We start from the raw sequence: 17267 nt of genomic DNA, 5'->3' as shown, positions 1-17267 counted from the left end.
TTTTTGATTCATTTTAATTGAGACATAGATTAATCTGACAATGTAAAGCACTACATATTTTGCACGAAAAAAATGTCATGTATTGATTCCCAAAAGTCCAAGCTTTCAAATGCTGCATAATATGACTATGCCACATAACAATCTGATATAAAAATGATTTAGAATGTTGGGGGGTGGTGTGGAAGGGGGGGGGGGGGAGACCGTCAGGTGATGTGGTTTTAATGTAAGGGACTACTCATTGTCTAAAGATGAGATGTGTTACACACACTATGCAACACAATACACAATACCCACACAGCAAGTTATTTCCCTTGGTTAGAACCACTTCTGCATGGGGAAGTCATGTGTCTGCAGGAACAACATGCCTTTAGTTTAAGTGGACCTGAACCTGCCCTTTCCTATAAATGGATACTCTCGCTGCACTCTGTGTCAGACATATTCGCAGTAGAAGAGATGTCTGGATCGCTGCCAGGCTGGTGTTGGGGAGTTTGTGGGAGACTGGGTTTGCCCAACACGCTCTTGAGCTGAGCCCAGAAGAAGCCTTGGTGCTTTGGCTGTTGAGGCCATTCTAGATAAGTCTTGGTGCTTAGCATTTTCTTCAGTTTGCAATACTTGCTTGGCAAAGAGTTTGGGTCAATGGGCTCTTTCACAACAAGGATAACGTCACTGAAGGTTTTACCAATGGCTCGTTGTTGGGCAAAGTAGAGCTCGTAGTTGCACCATTCACTGTCTACAAAATTCTGTGAAAGGACGACAATAACCTGGGCAAAGACACAAAATACAATTAAAATAGAATTACATTTATGAAACAGAAGAAAACATTATATTACTGAGAGGAACTGACACTGGCAGTTTACAACAAGGTTCATAGATGATAATGATTGTGTGTTCATGCACGCAATCGTTCATACCTTTAGACTGTTCTCAATGTTCTCAATTATGTTGTCAATGATCCACTTTCCTGGTGTGAAGTCCCTCTCATGGATGCAAACACGGTATGGAGGCCTGGAGCTTTCTAGGCATGGCAGCAACTGGTTTCTCACCCAGTCAGCATCCGAGTGACTGTAGGAAATAAATGCATGGTAATCATATCTTTGTTCTGGTTTAAGTCCCTCTTTGTGGGCTCGATATTTTGCTCTGATGATCTGGAATGTTGCTTTGGTGTACCAGGGCACATCAAAGCAGTAGCACATCGCCATGATGCCAATGACCACAGAAGCAGTAGTGATTACACTGATGAGAATTACAAGCTTCATGTCACAAGCTATGCGGCCGGGACTGAATTCAGCCGCCATTTTGTTCAGCAGGTGCTCTGGGTAGTAACATTTGTAATTCTCCGGCCAGTCGGTGATGTTCACTCTTCGGTTGGTTGTCGTCTTCTGGATGAAAGTGTACAGATCGCAAGTGCAGTAGTATGGGTTATTTCCTGCTCTTAGTGTGGCTAAGCTGGGCATGTACTTGAAAGAGTTCATGCTTATGAGGCCAAAGGAGTTCCCATCAAGAGACAAGTACTGCAGATTGGGACTTTTCCAGCCGGAAGGAATGAACTTGATTTTGTTCCCACTGAGTAGAAGTTCTCTTAGATTGACTGCTTGTTGAAAATAGTGCACGTCAAGCTGATCCAGTTTGCAGAAGGAGAGATCCAGAAAATGCACTGTTGTGGGCAAACACCTCAAACTGCTAACTTCTAAAGCATTGTGGTGTGCAATCAGTTTGGATATATTCTGCTTCCAGTTGCACACACTGTCATCAACAGTTTGAAGTTGATTGTTGCTGACATCTAGAATCTGGAGCCCCTCAAACTCTCCTGCAAATGATGCAAAGTCATTTAGACTAGTAAGTTGGTTAAAGCTGACATCGAAGGTGTGAAGAACTGGCATGGTGCCTGTGTAATCACATCTTCTATTGAAGAGGTAATGGTCTCTCAGTTGGTTTCTGGAGACATTCAGTACCTCCACACCACCCATTTCCAGCCAAGCATCACAGGGCACAAAATTGAAGTTGATATTCCAAATGGACAGTCTGCGTATCTTCTTCAACCATGTGAAGCGCCAGTCAAAACGTAAAATGTCAGGATTGCTTATACCCCTGTGGGACACAAAGGTTCAGATTCAGCTAAAGACGCTTGATCACATGTTTTGTGTTTTAATATTTTTTTAAGTATAATTGATCATTATGACATACTTACGATAGCACAAGATGATTTAAGGTTAGATTTGTCACACTAGATCCTGCCCCACTATCCACAAATGTAGGAGAGCGTGCAAAGTCAATATTATAAAGCCCAAGTTCCTTAATGGGACTTTGCTGTATGTTTATTAAAGCCATCCTTAGCAACTTCTCATTAAATTTGCCACGAAAAAAAACTATCTGCTGAGCTCTGATGTGCTGCAAACCTTGAAAAATATCACCGTCTCCTGTGTAGTAAACAAACTCAAACAGGTTACGGAAGCGAAGATGATCAAAGGACTTATTGGCTAAATCATTTAGCATAACATTTAGCTCATTTGGTATGTTGTCCATGGCAACATCAAACCACATTAGTAGTATATTATCATGAACTATCTGTCAAAAATAAGCCCCGCCCCCTGAAATGTCATAAATCACGTCATAACCACGCCTCCTTTTTATGCAAATTAGCCATGTGGTTGTCACCACGTGTTGTTTGTTATTGTTATTGTTTTGTGAGTCATGTGACAGTCATGTGACTGGTGTCAAACCCCTGGGCAGCCATATTGGATGTAAAGTCATGTGTCTGTTGTCAAACAATGCCACGCCCCCCTTGACATCCATATTGGATGTAGTGTCATGTGACAGTCATGTGACTGATGTCATACCCCTGGGCGTCCATATTGGCCGCCAAACCCACATGTGTGTTTTGTGGATAATGGGGGATCAGATAAACTTTGTAAGAGTTGTATATGTTTAGTGGTAAATGGGGATAGATATAAAGTGTGCTGCTAGCCCAGAGGAAAGAAAATGTTAAAATGAGAGCTCCTCTCTTTCTCAGTTGTTTCTCCTAGACAATAATGAGATCACAGTGATGTAAAAATGAGATTATTGCTTTTGTCTCCCGCTTCTCAGGTTTGTCTCTGGAGCAAAAGAGTTAAGTTATCTCAGTGTAGACTCCCTTTAATATACAAATGAGATCTCATCAATTTTTTAAATAATGCTCAGTGTTGTCTAATTTATACATCTCATATTTTACTCAGGCTGATCCACCAGAGAGCTCTCTCTGTAAACTCATGCAATTCTCATTTCAGATCATTTTGGTAAATCTCAGATTAGGCTCCATCAGTTCTGTAAAAGAGATCTCTTCACAAGCTTGAACCGTTCTCATTCTAGTCATCTCAGTTTAGTCCTTTTTTGATTTACAAAAGAGATCTCAGCAAAGGCTTATACAATACTCAGACTTGCTCAGTTTATATATCTCATATTTTACTCAGGCTTAACCATCAGAGAGCTCTCTAAGTGAACTAATGTAATGCTCATCCAGAACTATTTGTTTTATAAATTAGTCTGATCTGTAAGAGCGCTAGCTGTTGTACAACAATTCTCAAATGATTTTCATTGGCTTATTTGTTTTAATTGCACATATTTTCAAGTTCACATTTGCAAACAGTAGGCCTAACCATGTGATGTGACCACCACACATGACGATGCTCTGACAGACCTCTGAAGTTCGCCTACAAAAAAGCTACCATCTATGCCCATACAAGGAGATCACCTGTTAAATTCTCGCGCAGGCCAGGGAGACGACGAAATCGGAGAGGCAGACGTTTTCCTGAACGCACTTTTGTCTTCAACCTTCGAGTAGATATTATAATCAATGGTACGTGAAGGCGGCACAATTTGATTTTTGCTACCCCAGAGCTAACTTGCGACTTGTTAGCAAATTAGAGAAATCAAGTTAGACTCCAGAGGTCTATGATGGTCGGACGTGACAAACTCGCGTGCAGAAGACTCCTACCAGAAAATGCAGTCTAGATTTGGCGCCCAGTGAAACCAATTGAAACGGTGTGTGGGTATGAAGGATTGTGCGGAACTTGCCACCACGAAAACTCAGAGAAGGTACATTAACATTTTGGTAATTTGCTAACGTTCTTGCATATTTTTAGACTCAATATATCATTGAACAACCTGACGAAGCAGCACAGAAAGTTAGTTAGCTAGTTAATGTTAGCTACTTGTAAGTTACATCACTGGCTGTGCCGCTTGTATATAAAGCTAACGTTAGACAATTTAACGTTGCTAGCTTACTTTGCCTTATACAGCTTTAGTCTGTATGTTTTGAATGGTGTTAAGCCATGCTGTAGCCAAAATGCACGGAATTTTAAAATGTCTTTGGGATGTCAGTCAAGATGACGAAGCTAACGTTATTGCCACTGGTTTAAACTGGTTCCAGCTCAATTCCACTGAAAAGAGGCCGGCAGCTCTGGAAGACTACGCTAGACCATCAGATCAAATTGCTGAACAAACAGCGTACCAAAATGGTAAGTATATTTTTCCCCACAATATGTTCTCACTTTTGTTTAACCTGCTATAAATTACAGCATATTGTAACAGGAGTGAAAGGGCATTCTTGTAACCCAGGTAAACTAGGAAGTAGCGTTGCTGCGGTCGAGGGATCGTGAAATAGGCAAGTCAGCATCTGCAGTCATGAATAACTTACCAGTCAACATTTCTTTTGCAATTAATAGAATCTGTAGCATGCAAATCAAACCAGCTATTAGCCTAATATAAAACCATGATATATCTAGGTATGGTGAAGGGTATGTGATGTGGGGTTATCTATCTATCTTTTAATGACAAAGGCCAAGGGAACATTATCAGGATGCATAGTATCCTGAGTCCATTCAATAACTGGCCTTTAAAAATAAAAATCTGCCTGCCTCTATGGGATTTTAACATAGGGGGTTCCTTACTTATGCCCCCTGTATTTTAAGGAATAACATTTATTAATTTACGATACCTGGTTCATTCACAAAGAATATTGGTGTGTTTAAAGGTTGGATTTTTTCCTAATTTTTTAATTGAGGCATTAAGATCAATTTCCAACAGATGATTTATTGTATTCCTCTGGTTGTCTTAACTTATGCACAGTTGATGGTTTTATAAAGACACCCCTACACCAATAAATAGTTCTTGTAGACTGTCACACAATGGAACATTGGCCACAGCTTGTAACAACTTCATTTTTTACCATTCTTTGCGTAGGGATGTGTACACAAGGATGTGTAACCTTGTGTAACTTTGTGTAACTTGGGAATTACAACAGAAAGGAACACGTTTCAGCTAATCAAAATCAATGACTGCAAGTGTCAGTTTCAGAGCTATTATTACCACACTGATAGATTGATTTTGCTTTTTATTTGCAGCCTACGTTATTACATTACATTTGGCTGACGCTTTTTAACCAAAGCGACTAACAACATGGTAAACAGTAAGTTTTTAGAACAATTCTCACAATTTTAGGACAGTTTAAAAAAAAAAAACATTAGAGTACAGTAAGAATAAGTGCGTCGGTGAGTGCTGTTTTTAACAGTTACTTGTCAGTTTAAAACGGCTGGTGAGTGCTAGGATCAGTAAGACTTGTAAGTGTTGCTATGAGAGTAGATGTTCTCTAAAGAGCTGGGTCTTCAGGAGTTTTTTGAAAGTGGAAAAGGATGTCCCTGCCCTTGTAGGAACTGGCAGTGTGTTCCACCAACGAGGAACAACAGATGAGAAAAGTTTGGATTGGCTTGAGCGTACCGGTGGTAGAGCTAGACGTCGTTCGTCAGAGGAGCGCAGCGGTCTGGAGGTAGTGTAAGTCTGTATGAGGGCATTCAAGTAGGTGGGAGCAGAACCGGAGACTACTTTGTAGGCAAGCGTTAGAGACTTGAATTTGATGCGGGCCGCCATAGGTAGCCAGTGTAGCTGGATGAGCAGCGGGGTAACATGTGCCCTTTTGGGTTGGTTGTAGACCAGGCGCGCCGCCGCGTTCTGGATCATCTGAAGTGGTTTCACTGCGCAGGCTGGGAGACCTGTCAGGAGGGCATTGCAGTAGTCGAGTCGTGAGATGACTATTGCCTGAACCAGAAGTTGGGTAGCATCTTGAGTCAAGTAAGTCCTGATTTTCCGTATGTTGTAGAGTGCAAAACGGCATGACCGGGCGACTGAGGCAACATGATCTGAGAAGTTTAGTTGGTTGTCAAGAACAACTCCTAGATTTCTTGCAGTCCTGGTCGGTGAAACAGACAGGGAGTCAAATTTGATGTTGATGTCGTGGTGTATGGTAGGTTTAGCTGGGATGACCAGCAGTTCAGTCTTTGAGAGGTTCAGCTGGAGGTGGTGTGCCTTCATCCATGTAGCTATGTCTGAAAGGCAATCCGAGATCCGTGCTGAAACCAGGGGGTCGTCAGGTGGAAAGGACAGATAGAGCTGTGTGTCGTCTGCATAGCAGTGGTATGAGAAGCCGTGCGAACGGATAATCTGTCCCAAGGAGGTGGTGTAGATAGCAAAGAGGAGGATAATTTAAAATATTCCACGTTATGCACTGTGGAACGCTCTGCGGATGGACAGCTGTGGAATCCGCAAAGGTCAAGAAGGCTTTTGTTACGAGGGCTGGAGGTTCCAAAACATCCATGAAGCTGGGGTAATTTTCTCTTATTTTAAATTATTTCCAATTGTGGTGAGCATTATTGGTGGGCTTTTTATAAAGGGTAGGCCTCTATTGCACTAAAATTATTCAACCTTTATACAGTTAACATTAAACTGTGTAGCTACGAAAGCTACAAAATCACATTGTCATAGAAATGATAGAGGCGAAATTTCCACTAGGTTTTATGAAGATATTTTACAGATGGGCTGAACATACATCAAAAGTTAAAAAAATGACATGGCCAAAATGATTAACTCACCAACAATATTTGTTGTATGGTGTATACCAGGGATCACCAAATGGTGGACCGCGATCCGAGTCCGGACCGTGACGTGATCCTATCCGGACCCAGACCATAATAGCCTAATTTAGATTTTCACGTAAGATTTCAAAGCTGCGCTAAATGTTTCGTTGGTTAGGATAACAGCATTTACTTCAGGAGCTTCAGGAACCATCATTTCGCTTGCTGCTACTCAGCCAGTGAAATCTGTGAATTCTGATAAAGTCGAGTCAGTGAGTAAAGTAGCCTACTATGGGGAAGAGACTGATAGCCTGAAACGAGCGAGGAGAGGAGACGGGACGAGAAACAATCAGATGGATATCTAAGTTAACGATAAGTAAGTTATTTTCAAATCATCGATTGCTCAAAGAGGAGGAAGCTAGACAGCGAGAACAGAGCTTTATATAACGATACGGGGGCAATACCATGCAAAACTGTCACGTCCGTAACGCCAACTAGGCTAAATATGGATGTGACAGTTTTGCACAGAATTGCCCTCGACCTCTTCTATTCTGAGACAGGCGATTTTTAAAAGCGCCAATTTGAAGCACCTCTACTATAAAGCATATTGAGCAAGCATAGGGTAGGCTAGGCCCATTCAACAGTGAACTGAGACCACAGAATATTTTACGATTTAAGAAGGCAATATGATTGATCCACCACAATCTAGTTAAGCCGACATGCATTCACTGCCCAACAACGTGATGTTCCTGGGTTTCCAGGATTTCGGGTCAACATAAAAAAAAAAACAAAAAAAAATAAATTAAACTTGCTGATTAATGGGTTCAAGGAACCAGCCTTGTCTCAGCTCAAATTTTATTTTAAGCTCACGTTAAGATCTTTAAAATAGCCAAGGCTACTCAGTTTTTCTCCCCAATCACTCTTATCTTGCCTTATTTCTCCTCATTTCGAATGTTGCCTTTTAGGCTACTTATTTTATTTCACATTAAACATTAGGCCTAGGCCTACAATCTTCTTGAATTTCCCCTTGGGGATCAATAAAGTATCTATCTATCTATCTATCTATCTATCTACAACTAGGCTCCATCCATCCATCCTAATATTATATATACACAGTGGCGATTCTAGACATTTTTAACAAGGGTGGCACTAGTGAGGCACTGATTCAAGGGTGGCATGAGGCAAAACATCCAGATAAACAGAAACAGGCTCAAGATGTGAAATTAGCACAAATACATTAGGGAAACCAGATGTGAGAGTAAGGTATTTGTGTTTTTTTGTCCTTCAATTTATGAGTATGGTGTTTGCATCTGGTTTCCCTAATGTATTTGTGCTAATTTCACATCTTGAGCCTGTTTCTGTTTATCTGGATGTTTTGCCTCATGCCACCCTTGAATCAGTGCCTCACTAGTGCCACCCTTGTTAAAAATGTCTAGAATCGCCACTGTGTATATATAATATTAGGATGGATGGATGGAGCCTAGTTGTAGATAGATAGATAGATAGATAGATAGATAGATACTTTATTGATCCCCAAGGGGAAATTCAAGAAGATTGTAGGCCTAGGCCTAATGTTTAATGTGAAATAAAATAAGTAGCCTAAAAGGCAACATTCGAAATGAGGAGAAATAAGGCAAGATAAGAGTGATTGGGGAGAAAAACTGAGTAGCCTTGGCTATTTTAAAGATCTTAACGTGAGCTTAAAATAAAATTTGAGCTGAGACAAGGCTGGTTCCTTGAACCCATTAATCAGCAAGTTTAATTTATTTATTTTTTTTATTTTTTTTATGTTGACCCGAAATCCTGGAAACCCAGGAACATCACGTTGTTGGGCAGTGAATGCATGTCGGCTTAACTAGATTGTGGTGGATCAATCATATTGCCTTCTTAAATGTAAAATATTCTGTGGTCTCAGTTCACTGTTGAATGGGCCTAGCCTACCCTATGCTTGCTCAATATGCTTTGTCTAGTAGAGGTGCTTCAAATTGGCGCTTTTAAAAATCGCCTGTCTCAGAATAGAAGAGGTCGAGGGCAATTCTGTGCAAAACTGTCACATCCATATTTAGCCTAGTTGGCGTTACGGACGTGACAGTTTTGCATGGTATTGCCCCCGTATCGTTATATAAAGCTCTGTTCTCGCTGTCTAGCTTCCTCCTCTTTGAGCAATCGATGATTTGAAAATAACTTACTTATCGTTAACTTAGATATCCATCTGATTGTTTCTCGTCCCGTCTCCTCTCCTCGCTCGTTTCAGGCTATCAGTCTCTTCCCCATAGTAGGCTACTTTACTCACTGACTCGACTTTATCAGAATTCACAGATTTCACTGGCTGAGTAGCAGCAAGCGAAATGATGGTTCCTGAAGCTCCTGAAGTAAATGCTGTTATCCTAACCAACGAAACATTTAGCGCAGCTTTGAAATCTTACGTGAAAATCTAAATTAGGCTATTATGGTCTGGGTCCGGATAGGATCACGTCACGGTCCGGACTCGGATCGCGGTCCACCATTTGGTGATCCCTGGTATACACCATACAACAAATATTGTTGGTGAGTTAATCATTTTGACCATGTCATTTTTTTAACTTTTGATGTATGTTCAGCCCATCTGTAAAATATCTTCATAAAACCTAGTGGAAATTTCGCCTCTATCATTTCTATGACAATGTGATTTTGTAGCTTTCGTAGCTACACAGTTTAATGTTAACTGTATAAAGGTTGAATAATTTTAGTGCAATAGAGGCCTACCCTTTATAAAAAGCCCACCAATAATGCTCACCACAATTGGAAATAATTTAAAATAAGAGAAAATTACCCCAGCTTCATGGATGTTTTGGAACCTCCAGCCCTCGTAACAAAAGCCTTCTTGACCTTTGCGGATTCCACAGCTGTCCATCCGCAGAGCGTTCCACAGTGCATAACGTGGAATATTTTAAATTATCCTCCTCTTTGCTATCTACACCACCTCCTTGGGACAGATTATCCGTTCGCACGGCTTCTCATACCACTGCTATGCAGACGACACACAGCTCTATCTGTCCTTTCCACCTGACGACCCCCTGGTTTCAGCACGGATCTCGGATTGCCTTTCAGACATAGCTACATGGATGAAGGCACACCACCTCCAGCTGAACCTCTCAAAGACTGAACTGCTGGTCATCCCAGCTAAACCTACCATACACCACGACATCAACATCAAATTTGACTCCCTGTCTGTTTCACCGACCAGGACTGCAAGAAATCTAGGAGTTGTTCTTGACAACCAACTAAACTTCTCAGATCATGTTGCCTCAGTCGCCCGGTCATGCCGTTTTGCACTCTACAACATACGGAAAATCAGGACTTACTTGACTCAAGATGCTACCCAACTTCTGGTTCAGGCAATAGTCATCTCACGACTCGACTACTGCAATGCCCTCCTGACAGGTCTCCCAGCCTGCGCAGTGAAACCACTTCAGATGATCCAGAACGCGGCGGCGCGCCTGGTCTACAACCAACCCAAAAGGGCACATGTTACCCCGCTGCTCATCCAGCTACACTGGCTACCTATGGCGGCCCGCATCAAATTCAAGTCTCTAACGCTTGCCTACAAAGTAGTCTCCGGTTCTGCTCCCACCTACTTGAATGCCCTCATACAGACTTACACTACCTCCAGACCGCTGCGCTCCTCTGACGAACGACGTCTAGCTCTACCACCGGTACGCTCAAGCCAATCCAAACTTTTCTCATCTGTTGTTCCTCGTTGGTGGAACACACTGCCAGTTCCTACAAGGGCAGGGACATCCTTTTCCACTTTCAAAAAACTCCTGAAGACCCAGCTCTTTAGAGAACATCTACTCTCATAGCAACACTTACAAGTCTTACTGATCCTAGCACTCACCAGCCGTTTTAAACTGACAAGTAACTGTTAAAAACAGCACTCACCGACGCACTTATTCTTACTGTACTCTAATGTTTTTTTTTTTTAAACTGTCCTAAAATTGTGAGAATTGTTCTAAAAACTTACTGTTTACCATGTTGTTAGTCGCTTTGGTTAAAAAGCGTCAGCCAAATGTAATGTAATAACGTAGGCTGCAAATAAAAAGCAAAATCAATCTATCAGTGTGGTAATAATAGCTCTGAAACTGACACTTGCAGTCATTGATTTTGATTAGCTGAAACGTGTTCCTTTCTGTTGTAATTCCCAAGTTACACAAAGTTACACAAGGTTACACATCCTTGTGTACACATCCCTACGCAAAGAATGGTAAAAAATGAAGTTGTTACAAGCTGTGGCCAATGTTCCATTGTGTGACAGTCTACAAGAACTATTTATTGGTGTAGGGGTGTCTTTATAAAACCATCAACTGTGCATAAGTTAAGACAACCAGAGGAATACAATAAATCATCTGTTGGAAATTGATCTTAATGCCTCAATTAAAAAATTAGGAAAAAATCCAACCTTTAAACACACCAATATTCTTTGTGAATGAACCAGGTATCGTAAATTAATAAATGTTATTCCTTAAAATACAGGGGGCATAAGTAAGGAACCCCCTATGTTAAAATCCCATAGAGGCAGGCAGATTTTTATTTTTAAAGGCCAGTTATTGAATGGACTCAGGATACTATGCATCCTGATAATGTTCCCTTGGCCTTTGTCATTAAAAGATAGATAGATAACCCCACATCACATACCCTTCACCATACCTAGATATATCATGGTTTTATATTAGGCTAATAGCTGGTTTGATTTGCATGCTACAGATTCTATTAATTGCAAAAGAAATGTTGACTGGTAAGTTATTCATGACTGCAGATGCTGACTTGCCTATTTCACGATCCCTCGACCGCAGCAACGCTACTTCCTAGTTTACCTGGGTTACAAGAATGCCCTTTCACTCCTGTTACAATATGCTGTAATTTATAGCAGGTTAAACAAAAGTGAGAACATATTGTGGGGAAAAATATACTTACCATTTTGGTACGCTGTTTGTTCAGCAATTTGATCTGATGGTCTAGCGTAGTCTTCCAGAGCTGCCGGCCTCTTTTCAGTGGAATTGAGCTGGAACCAGTTTAAACCAGTGGCAATAACGTTAGCTTCGTCATCTTGACTGACATCCCAAAGACATTTTAAAATTCCGTGCATTTTGGCTACAGCATGGCTTAACACCATTCAAAACATACAGACTAAAGCTGTATAAGGCAAAGTAAGCTAGCAACGTTAAATTGTCTAACGTTAGCTTTATATACAAGCGGCACAGCCAGTGATGTAACTTACAAGTAGCTAACATTAACTAGCTAACTAACTTTCTGTGCTGCTTCGTCAGGTTGTTCAATGATATATTGAGTCTAAAAATATGCAAGAACGTTAGCAAATTACCAAAATGTTAATGTACCTTCTCTGAGTTTTCGTGGTGGCAAGTTCCGCACAATCCTTCATACCCACACACCGTTTCAATTGGTTTCACTGGGCGCCAAATCTAGACTGCATTTTCTGGTAGGAGTCTTCTGCACGCGAGTTTGTCACGTCCGACCATCATAGACCTCTGGAGTCTAACTTGATTTCTCTAACTTGCTAACAAGTCGCAAGTTAGCTCTGGGGTAGCAAAAATCAAATTGTGCCGCCTTCACGTACCATTGATTATAATATCTACTCGAAGGTTGAAGACAAAAGTGCGTTCAGGAAAACGTCTGCCTCTCCGACTTCGTCGTCTCCCTGGCCTGCGCGAGAATTTAACAGGTGATCTCCTTGTATGGGCATAGATGGTAGCTTTTTTGTAGGCGAACTTCAGAGGTCTGTCAGAGCATCGTCATGTGTGGTGGTCACATCACATGGTTAGGCCTACTGTTTGCAAATGTGAACTTGAAAATATGTGCAATTAAAACAAATAAGCCAATGAAAATCATTTGAGAATTGTTGTACAACAGCTAGCGCTCTTACAGATCAGACTAATTTATAAAACAAATAGTTCTGGATGAGCATTACATTAGTTCACTTAGAGAGCTCTCTGATGGTTAAGCCTGAGTAAAATATGAGATATATAAACTGAGCAAGTCTGAGTATTGTATAAGCCTTTGCTGAGATCTCTTTTGTAAATCAAAAAAGGACTAAACTGAGATGACTAGAATGAGAACGGTTCAAGCTTGTGAAGAGATCTCTTTTACAGAACTGATGGAGCCTAATCTGAGATTTACCAAAATGATCTGAAATGAGAATTGCATGAGTTTACAGAGAGAGCTCTCTGGTGGATCAGCCTGAGTAAAATATGAGATGTATAAATTAGACAACACTGAGCATTATTTAAAAAATTGATGAGATCTCATTTGTATATTAAAGGGAGTCTACACTGAGATAACTTAACTCTTTTGCTCCAGAGACAAACCTGAGAAGCGGGAGACAAAAGCAATAATCTCATTTTTACATCACTGTGATCTCATTATTGTCTAGGAGAAACAACTGAGAAAGAGAGGAGCTCTCATTTTAACATTTTCTTTCCTCTGGGCTAGCAGCACACTTTATATCTATCCCCATTTACCACTAAACATATACAACTCTTACAAAGTTTATCTGATCCCCCATTATCCACAAAACACACATGTGGGTTTGGCGGCCAATATGGACGCCCAGGGGTATGACATCAGTCACATGACTGTCACATGACACTACATCCAATATGGATGTCAAGGGGGGCGTGGCATTGTTTGACAACAGACACATGACTTTACATCCAATATGGCTGCCCAGGGGTTTGACACCAGTCACATGACTGTCACATGACTCACAAAACAATAACAATAACAAACAACACGTGGTGACAACCACATGGCTAATTTGCATAAAAAGGAGGCGTGGTTATGACGTGATTTATGACATTTCAGGGGGCGGGGCTTATTTTTGACAGATAGTTCATGATAATATACTATTCACATTTCTTTAGTCTTTAGAAATTTCAGAGAACCTGGCTCATACTTCACAAGACTTGGACCACTTTTAAAGGCAAACTTGAAGAGTGAGAGGTTCTTTAAAGCAATGAGGTTGCTCTTCTTTAGTTCTTTGACAAAAGGTCCACCAACGGAGAGTTTCCGGAGGCTAGTGAAGGTTGAGAACACCTCTCCAAGAGCCACTTCATTGTAAAAATTATTTGACATCTCCAAGTTTTGAAGCCTAGTCAGATTTCTCAGTGCCTTGTTCGGGATGACCGTCAAGGAGTTGTTAAAAATATTGAAGTCCTCCAGAAGACTGTTAAACCTAAAGGCATCATCCTCGATGACAGAGATGTTGTTATACTCGAGATTGAGCAACTTTAAGTGTGGCAGGTGGGAGAAATCTGTGTTGTGGATCCTCTCAAGGATGTTGTGAGAGAGATCCACCTGCTCAAGTGAAACAGGTAGACTCTCCTTGGGTACATGACCCAGGTATTGTCCACGGCAGTCAGCCCTACGGTGGTCATTACTTACAGAGCAGAAATGCGCAACCTTGGACTTCTGGACAGTATAGACCTCCAGCACTAAGGGAAGCATAACAGCCACAGTCCACATGAATCCACGCATGATCTGAGAAGAAAAAAATAAGGTTCATTTAATTCTTACTTCAGCTGAGTAACTCATTTTTGAAATACAATTCCATCTGTACAGTGGAAGCATGTGATTTTGCTGAGACACACAATTCTCTCACTGCCAAAATATTTAATTTTACTGATTTCTATAATAATTTCAGTCGGGATCTCATTTAACAGTAATACTGTATATTTTTCACCTGACCCACACAAGGCAATGGACCAATATTCAAGTCTCATCAAAACATTTACTTATTACTTATTGATTTACATAATTAATCAGTCATGAAAGGTACTAACTGTTGAGAGATTTTGTACTTTTTATGATAACTGATGATGAATGACAAGATCAGAACAGACCGAGTCAAATAACAGTGGAGTCAATGTACAATAAACATATGCTGTAACATACTAGTCATGATTTTTTTGCAACACTTTTTCATTTTTTTGCATCATAATTTGCAAATCATTAATCACATTAAATTAAATGCTTATGATGTGAAAACGTATATATATATATATATATATATATATATATACAAAAGTATATAAAAAAAAGTAACAACTGTATATATATTGTTGTATATACAACAATTATTTGCCATAAGCAGACAGACTCTTGCCAATTTACCTGCTTTGGAGTTAAATCAAGGTTGGTGTGGTGGGGCAGCGATACTGCTGAGGTTCCATATCGGAACCTGCCGTTGCAAGTCTATGTCACTTTGGATACAAGCATCTGCTAAACTTTACTTTGTCAGGGACGTGTTACAAGATACTGTGAAAAAGTGGCCACAAACCAACAACCACAATAGCGCATACAAACGGTGAGAACTTGTCTCAGTTTCACAACATACTTGGCATGCAGAAGGATCATCATTCACAAACCCTTACTACTTTGGTTTGTACCTCTTACATTCTGAGTAACTGGGTAACATGTTTACACATTCTGGAACACATTCCTTTAAGTCTGTAAAATGTATTAACTAAAACAGGAGCAAAGATGACAAAAACAGAAGTCAGAAAAACATGTAAATGACAAGCACTCATTACAGCCCACCAATATCATTCTTTATTGATAACTTTCACTTAGCCTAAGCATGTAGATCTAGAGGAGTGCCTATTAATAACACAGTCAATAACTATTGTATTTCATTTCAAAACATTAGATGCCTCAAAACAAAGTTGTGCAAAGTTCACGATTTCAGGATGACATCTTTTTTTAAACATTCCAAACATTTTTCTCACCATCCATGTAGAAATGGTTTAAATATAGACCAATTTTCCCATTACTCATTAACCAGAAGGAGAGTTGAAGATTCGAGCTGATATTGTTTTTCTTTGAGACATGTTATGATTATACTGTATGGTAGGGCTCTGGTGTGGTCGTTTCTTTGCGTTTTAAATACCACAACATTCCACTACTCCAAATGAAGCGTTAATTACGTGTGCATTCCATATCAAGGACCTTTCCTTGCAGGAGACCTATGCCAAAATTGTGAAACGGATGTTTGACTCATTTCGGCAACAACACACATGCACACGTGACTTCGAATAGTTTTCTGGAATAGTCTACTTAAAGCAGACAAAATAATAATAATAATATAACAATAATAATATAACAATAATAAAACGATATGTAATGTAGTTTGGCTGAAATTGTTGCTTGAGTTTCCATGTTGTCGAAAACCATTACCCTGACCATTTCTGGATGCCGAACTAAAAATGTTATCCCTCATGTCAAAGAAAAGAGGTTGTAGCTTGTCAACGGCAGACACGCCTAAAGATATTGCCAAGATGACACGAAGCAGAATAATCTTACCTTTGATTATGATAACAAGGAGACTATTGAAAAGAAAAACGCTGCACACTTTCTGTCTGGCTACACGGAACTCCTGTAACTATTTCAAAGTCTAAGGAATGTGGGCTTCAGAAATGCGTGCTGCTACAAACGTGTCTGTTATCTGCGGGTTTTAAAGGTAACTGTCTTTGTTTCTGGGACATATAGACTGTATTTAGGTAAGGTTAACTTTATTTACCTTTGTGCTAGAGATTTTCAAATGTCTCATGCCTGTATTTAGCCGAAAACAACCACTCACTATCCCACTGACCTTCTTTGCTGCACGTTTGCCATTGAATTTGAAGAATGCTGGGGTTTTTGTTGTTGTTGTTGTTCCCTTCCTGGTTAACATCATACAGGAAGGATTTGACAATGCGACCTTTGTATCTTTGAGGACATATAGTTCTCATTCCCACTAATGAGGATTGTGTAAATAAAAACTGACATCTTTGACTGTCCTGAGCTGGATCAGACAGGAAGAGGGTTATGCTGAGGTAGAGAGCAGGTGGTCATCTCTTTGTAGGTCTCTTCCTGCTGCTGCATAATAAATGATCTGTATTTATATTTCAAGAGTCATTCAAGCTACAGTTTTGACATTTTCATTGCTTACACTTAGTATATACTTTTTTGATCCCGTGGGGGAAATTTGGTCTCTGCATTTATCCCAATCCGTGAATTAGTGAAACACTCAGCACACAGTGAGGTGAAGCACACACTAATCCCAGCGCAGTGAGCTGCCTGCAACAACAGCGGCGCTCGGGGAGCAGTAAGGGGTTAGATGCCTTGCTCAAGGGCACTTCAGCCATGCCTACTGGTGGGGGTTCGAACCGGCAACCCTCCGGTTACAAGTCCGAAGCGCTAACCAGTAGGCCACGGCTGACCATACATTTTCTCCTGTGAACCCAGGCCGCCCCGGTCTGAGACTTATGTGAACCCTCTGTACTAAGTCCTACTTGGCGATAAGCTCACATTTTCTCTCTCTCACACACACACACACACACACACACACACACA

The 17267-nt window shown here is 40.6% G+C and overlaps 1 protein-coding gene across 1 annotated transcript; it reads right to left on the bottom strand.

Annotated features, from left to right (window-relative positions):
• tlr18 (toll-like receptor 18) lies at window positions 1-16324 on the bottom strand. The gene is made up of 5 exons (XM_042106469.1): window positions 16236-16324; window positions 13792-14414; window positions 2189-2542; window positions 912-2088; window positions 1-761 (listed from the first exon to the last, which is right to left on the bottom strand). Exons 2-5 carry the CDS (start codon window positions 14409-14411, stop codon window positions 399-401), a joined length of 2514 nt encoding a protein of 837 aa, XP_041962403.1. The 5' UTR covers window positions 14412-14414; window positions 16236-16324; the 3' UTR covers window positions 1-398.
• Window positions 16325-17267: the final 943 nt, after the last annotated feature.

Source organism: Alosa sapidissima, chromosome 10 (assembly GCF_018492685.1).
Source record: "Alosa sapidissima isolate fAloSap1 chromosome 10, fAloSap1.pri, whole genome shotgun sequence".
In the NCBI taxonomy this organism is placed as follows: Eukaryota; Metazoa; Chordata; class Actinopteri; order Clupeiformes; family Clupeidae; genus Alosa; species Alosa sapidissima.
Note: the sequence above shows the minus strand (reverse complement) of the source record. Positions and strands in the feature narration are given on the sequence as shown.

What these genes read in the sequence shown, in the direction of transcription:
- tlr18 (XM_042106469.1), bottom strand. Translation starts at nt 14,411, where the DNA reads ATGCGTGGATTCATGTGGACTGTGGCTGTTATGCTTCCCTTAGTGCTG. An exon ending in AAATTTCTAAAGACTAAAGA is followed by an intron (nt 2,543 to 13,791) that starts AATGTGAATAGT and finishes TAATATACTACT; the next exon opens with AATGTGGTTTGATGTTGCCA. An exon ending in TTAAATCATCTTGTGCTATC is followed by an intron (nt 2,089 to 2,188) that starts GTAAGTATGTCA and finishes TGTGTCCCACAG; the next exon opens with GGGTATAAGCAATCCTGACA.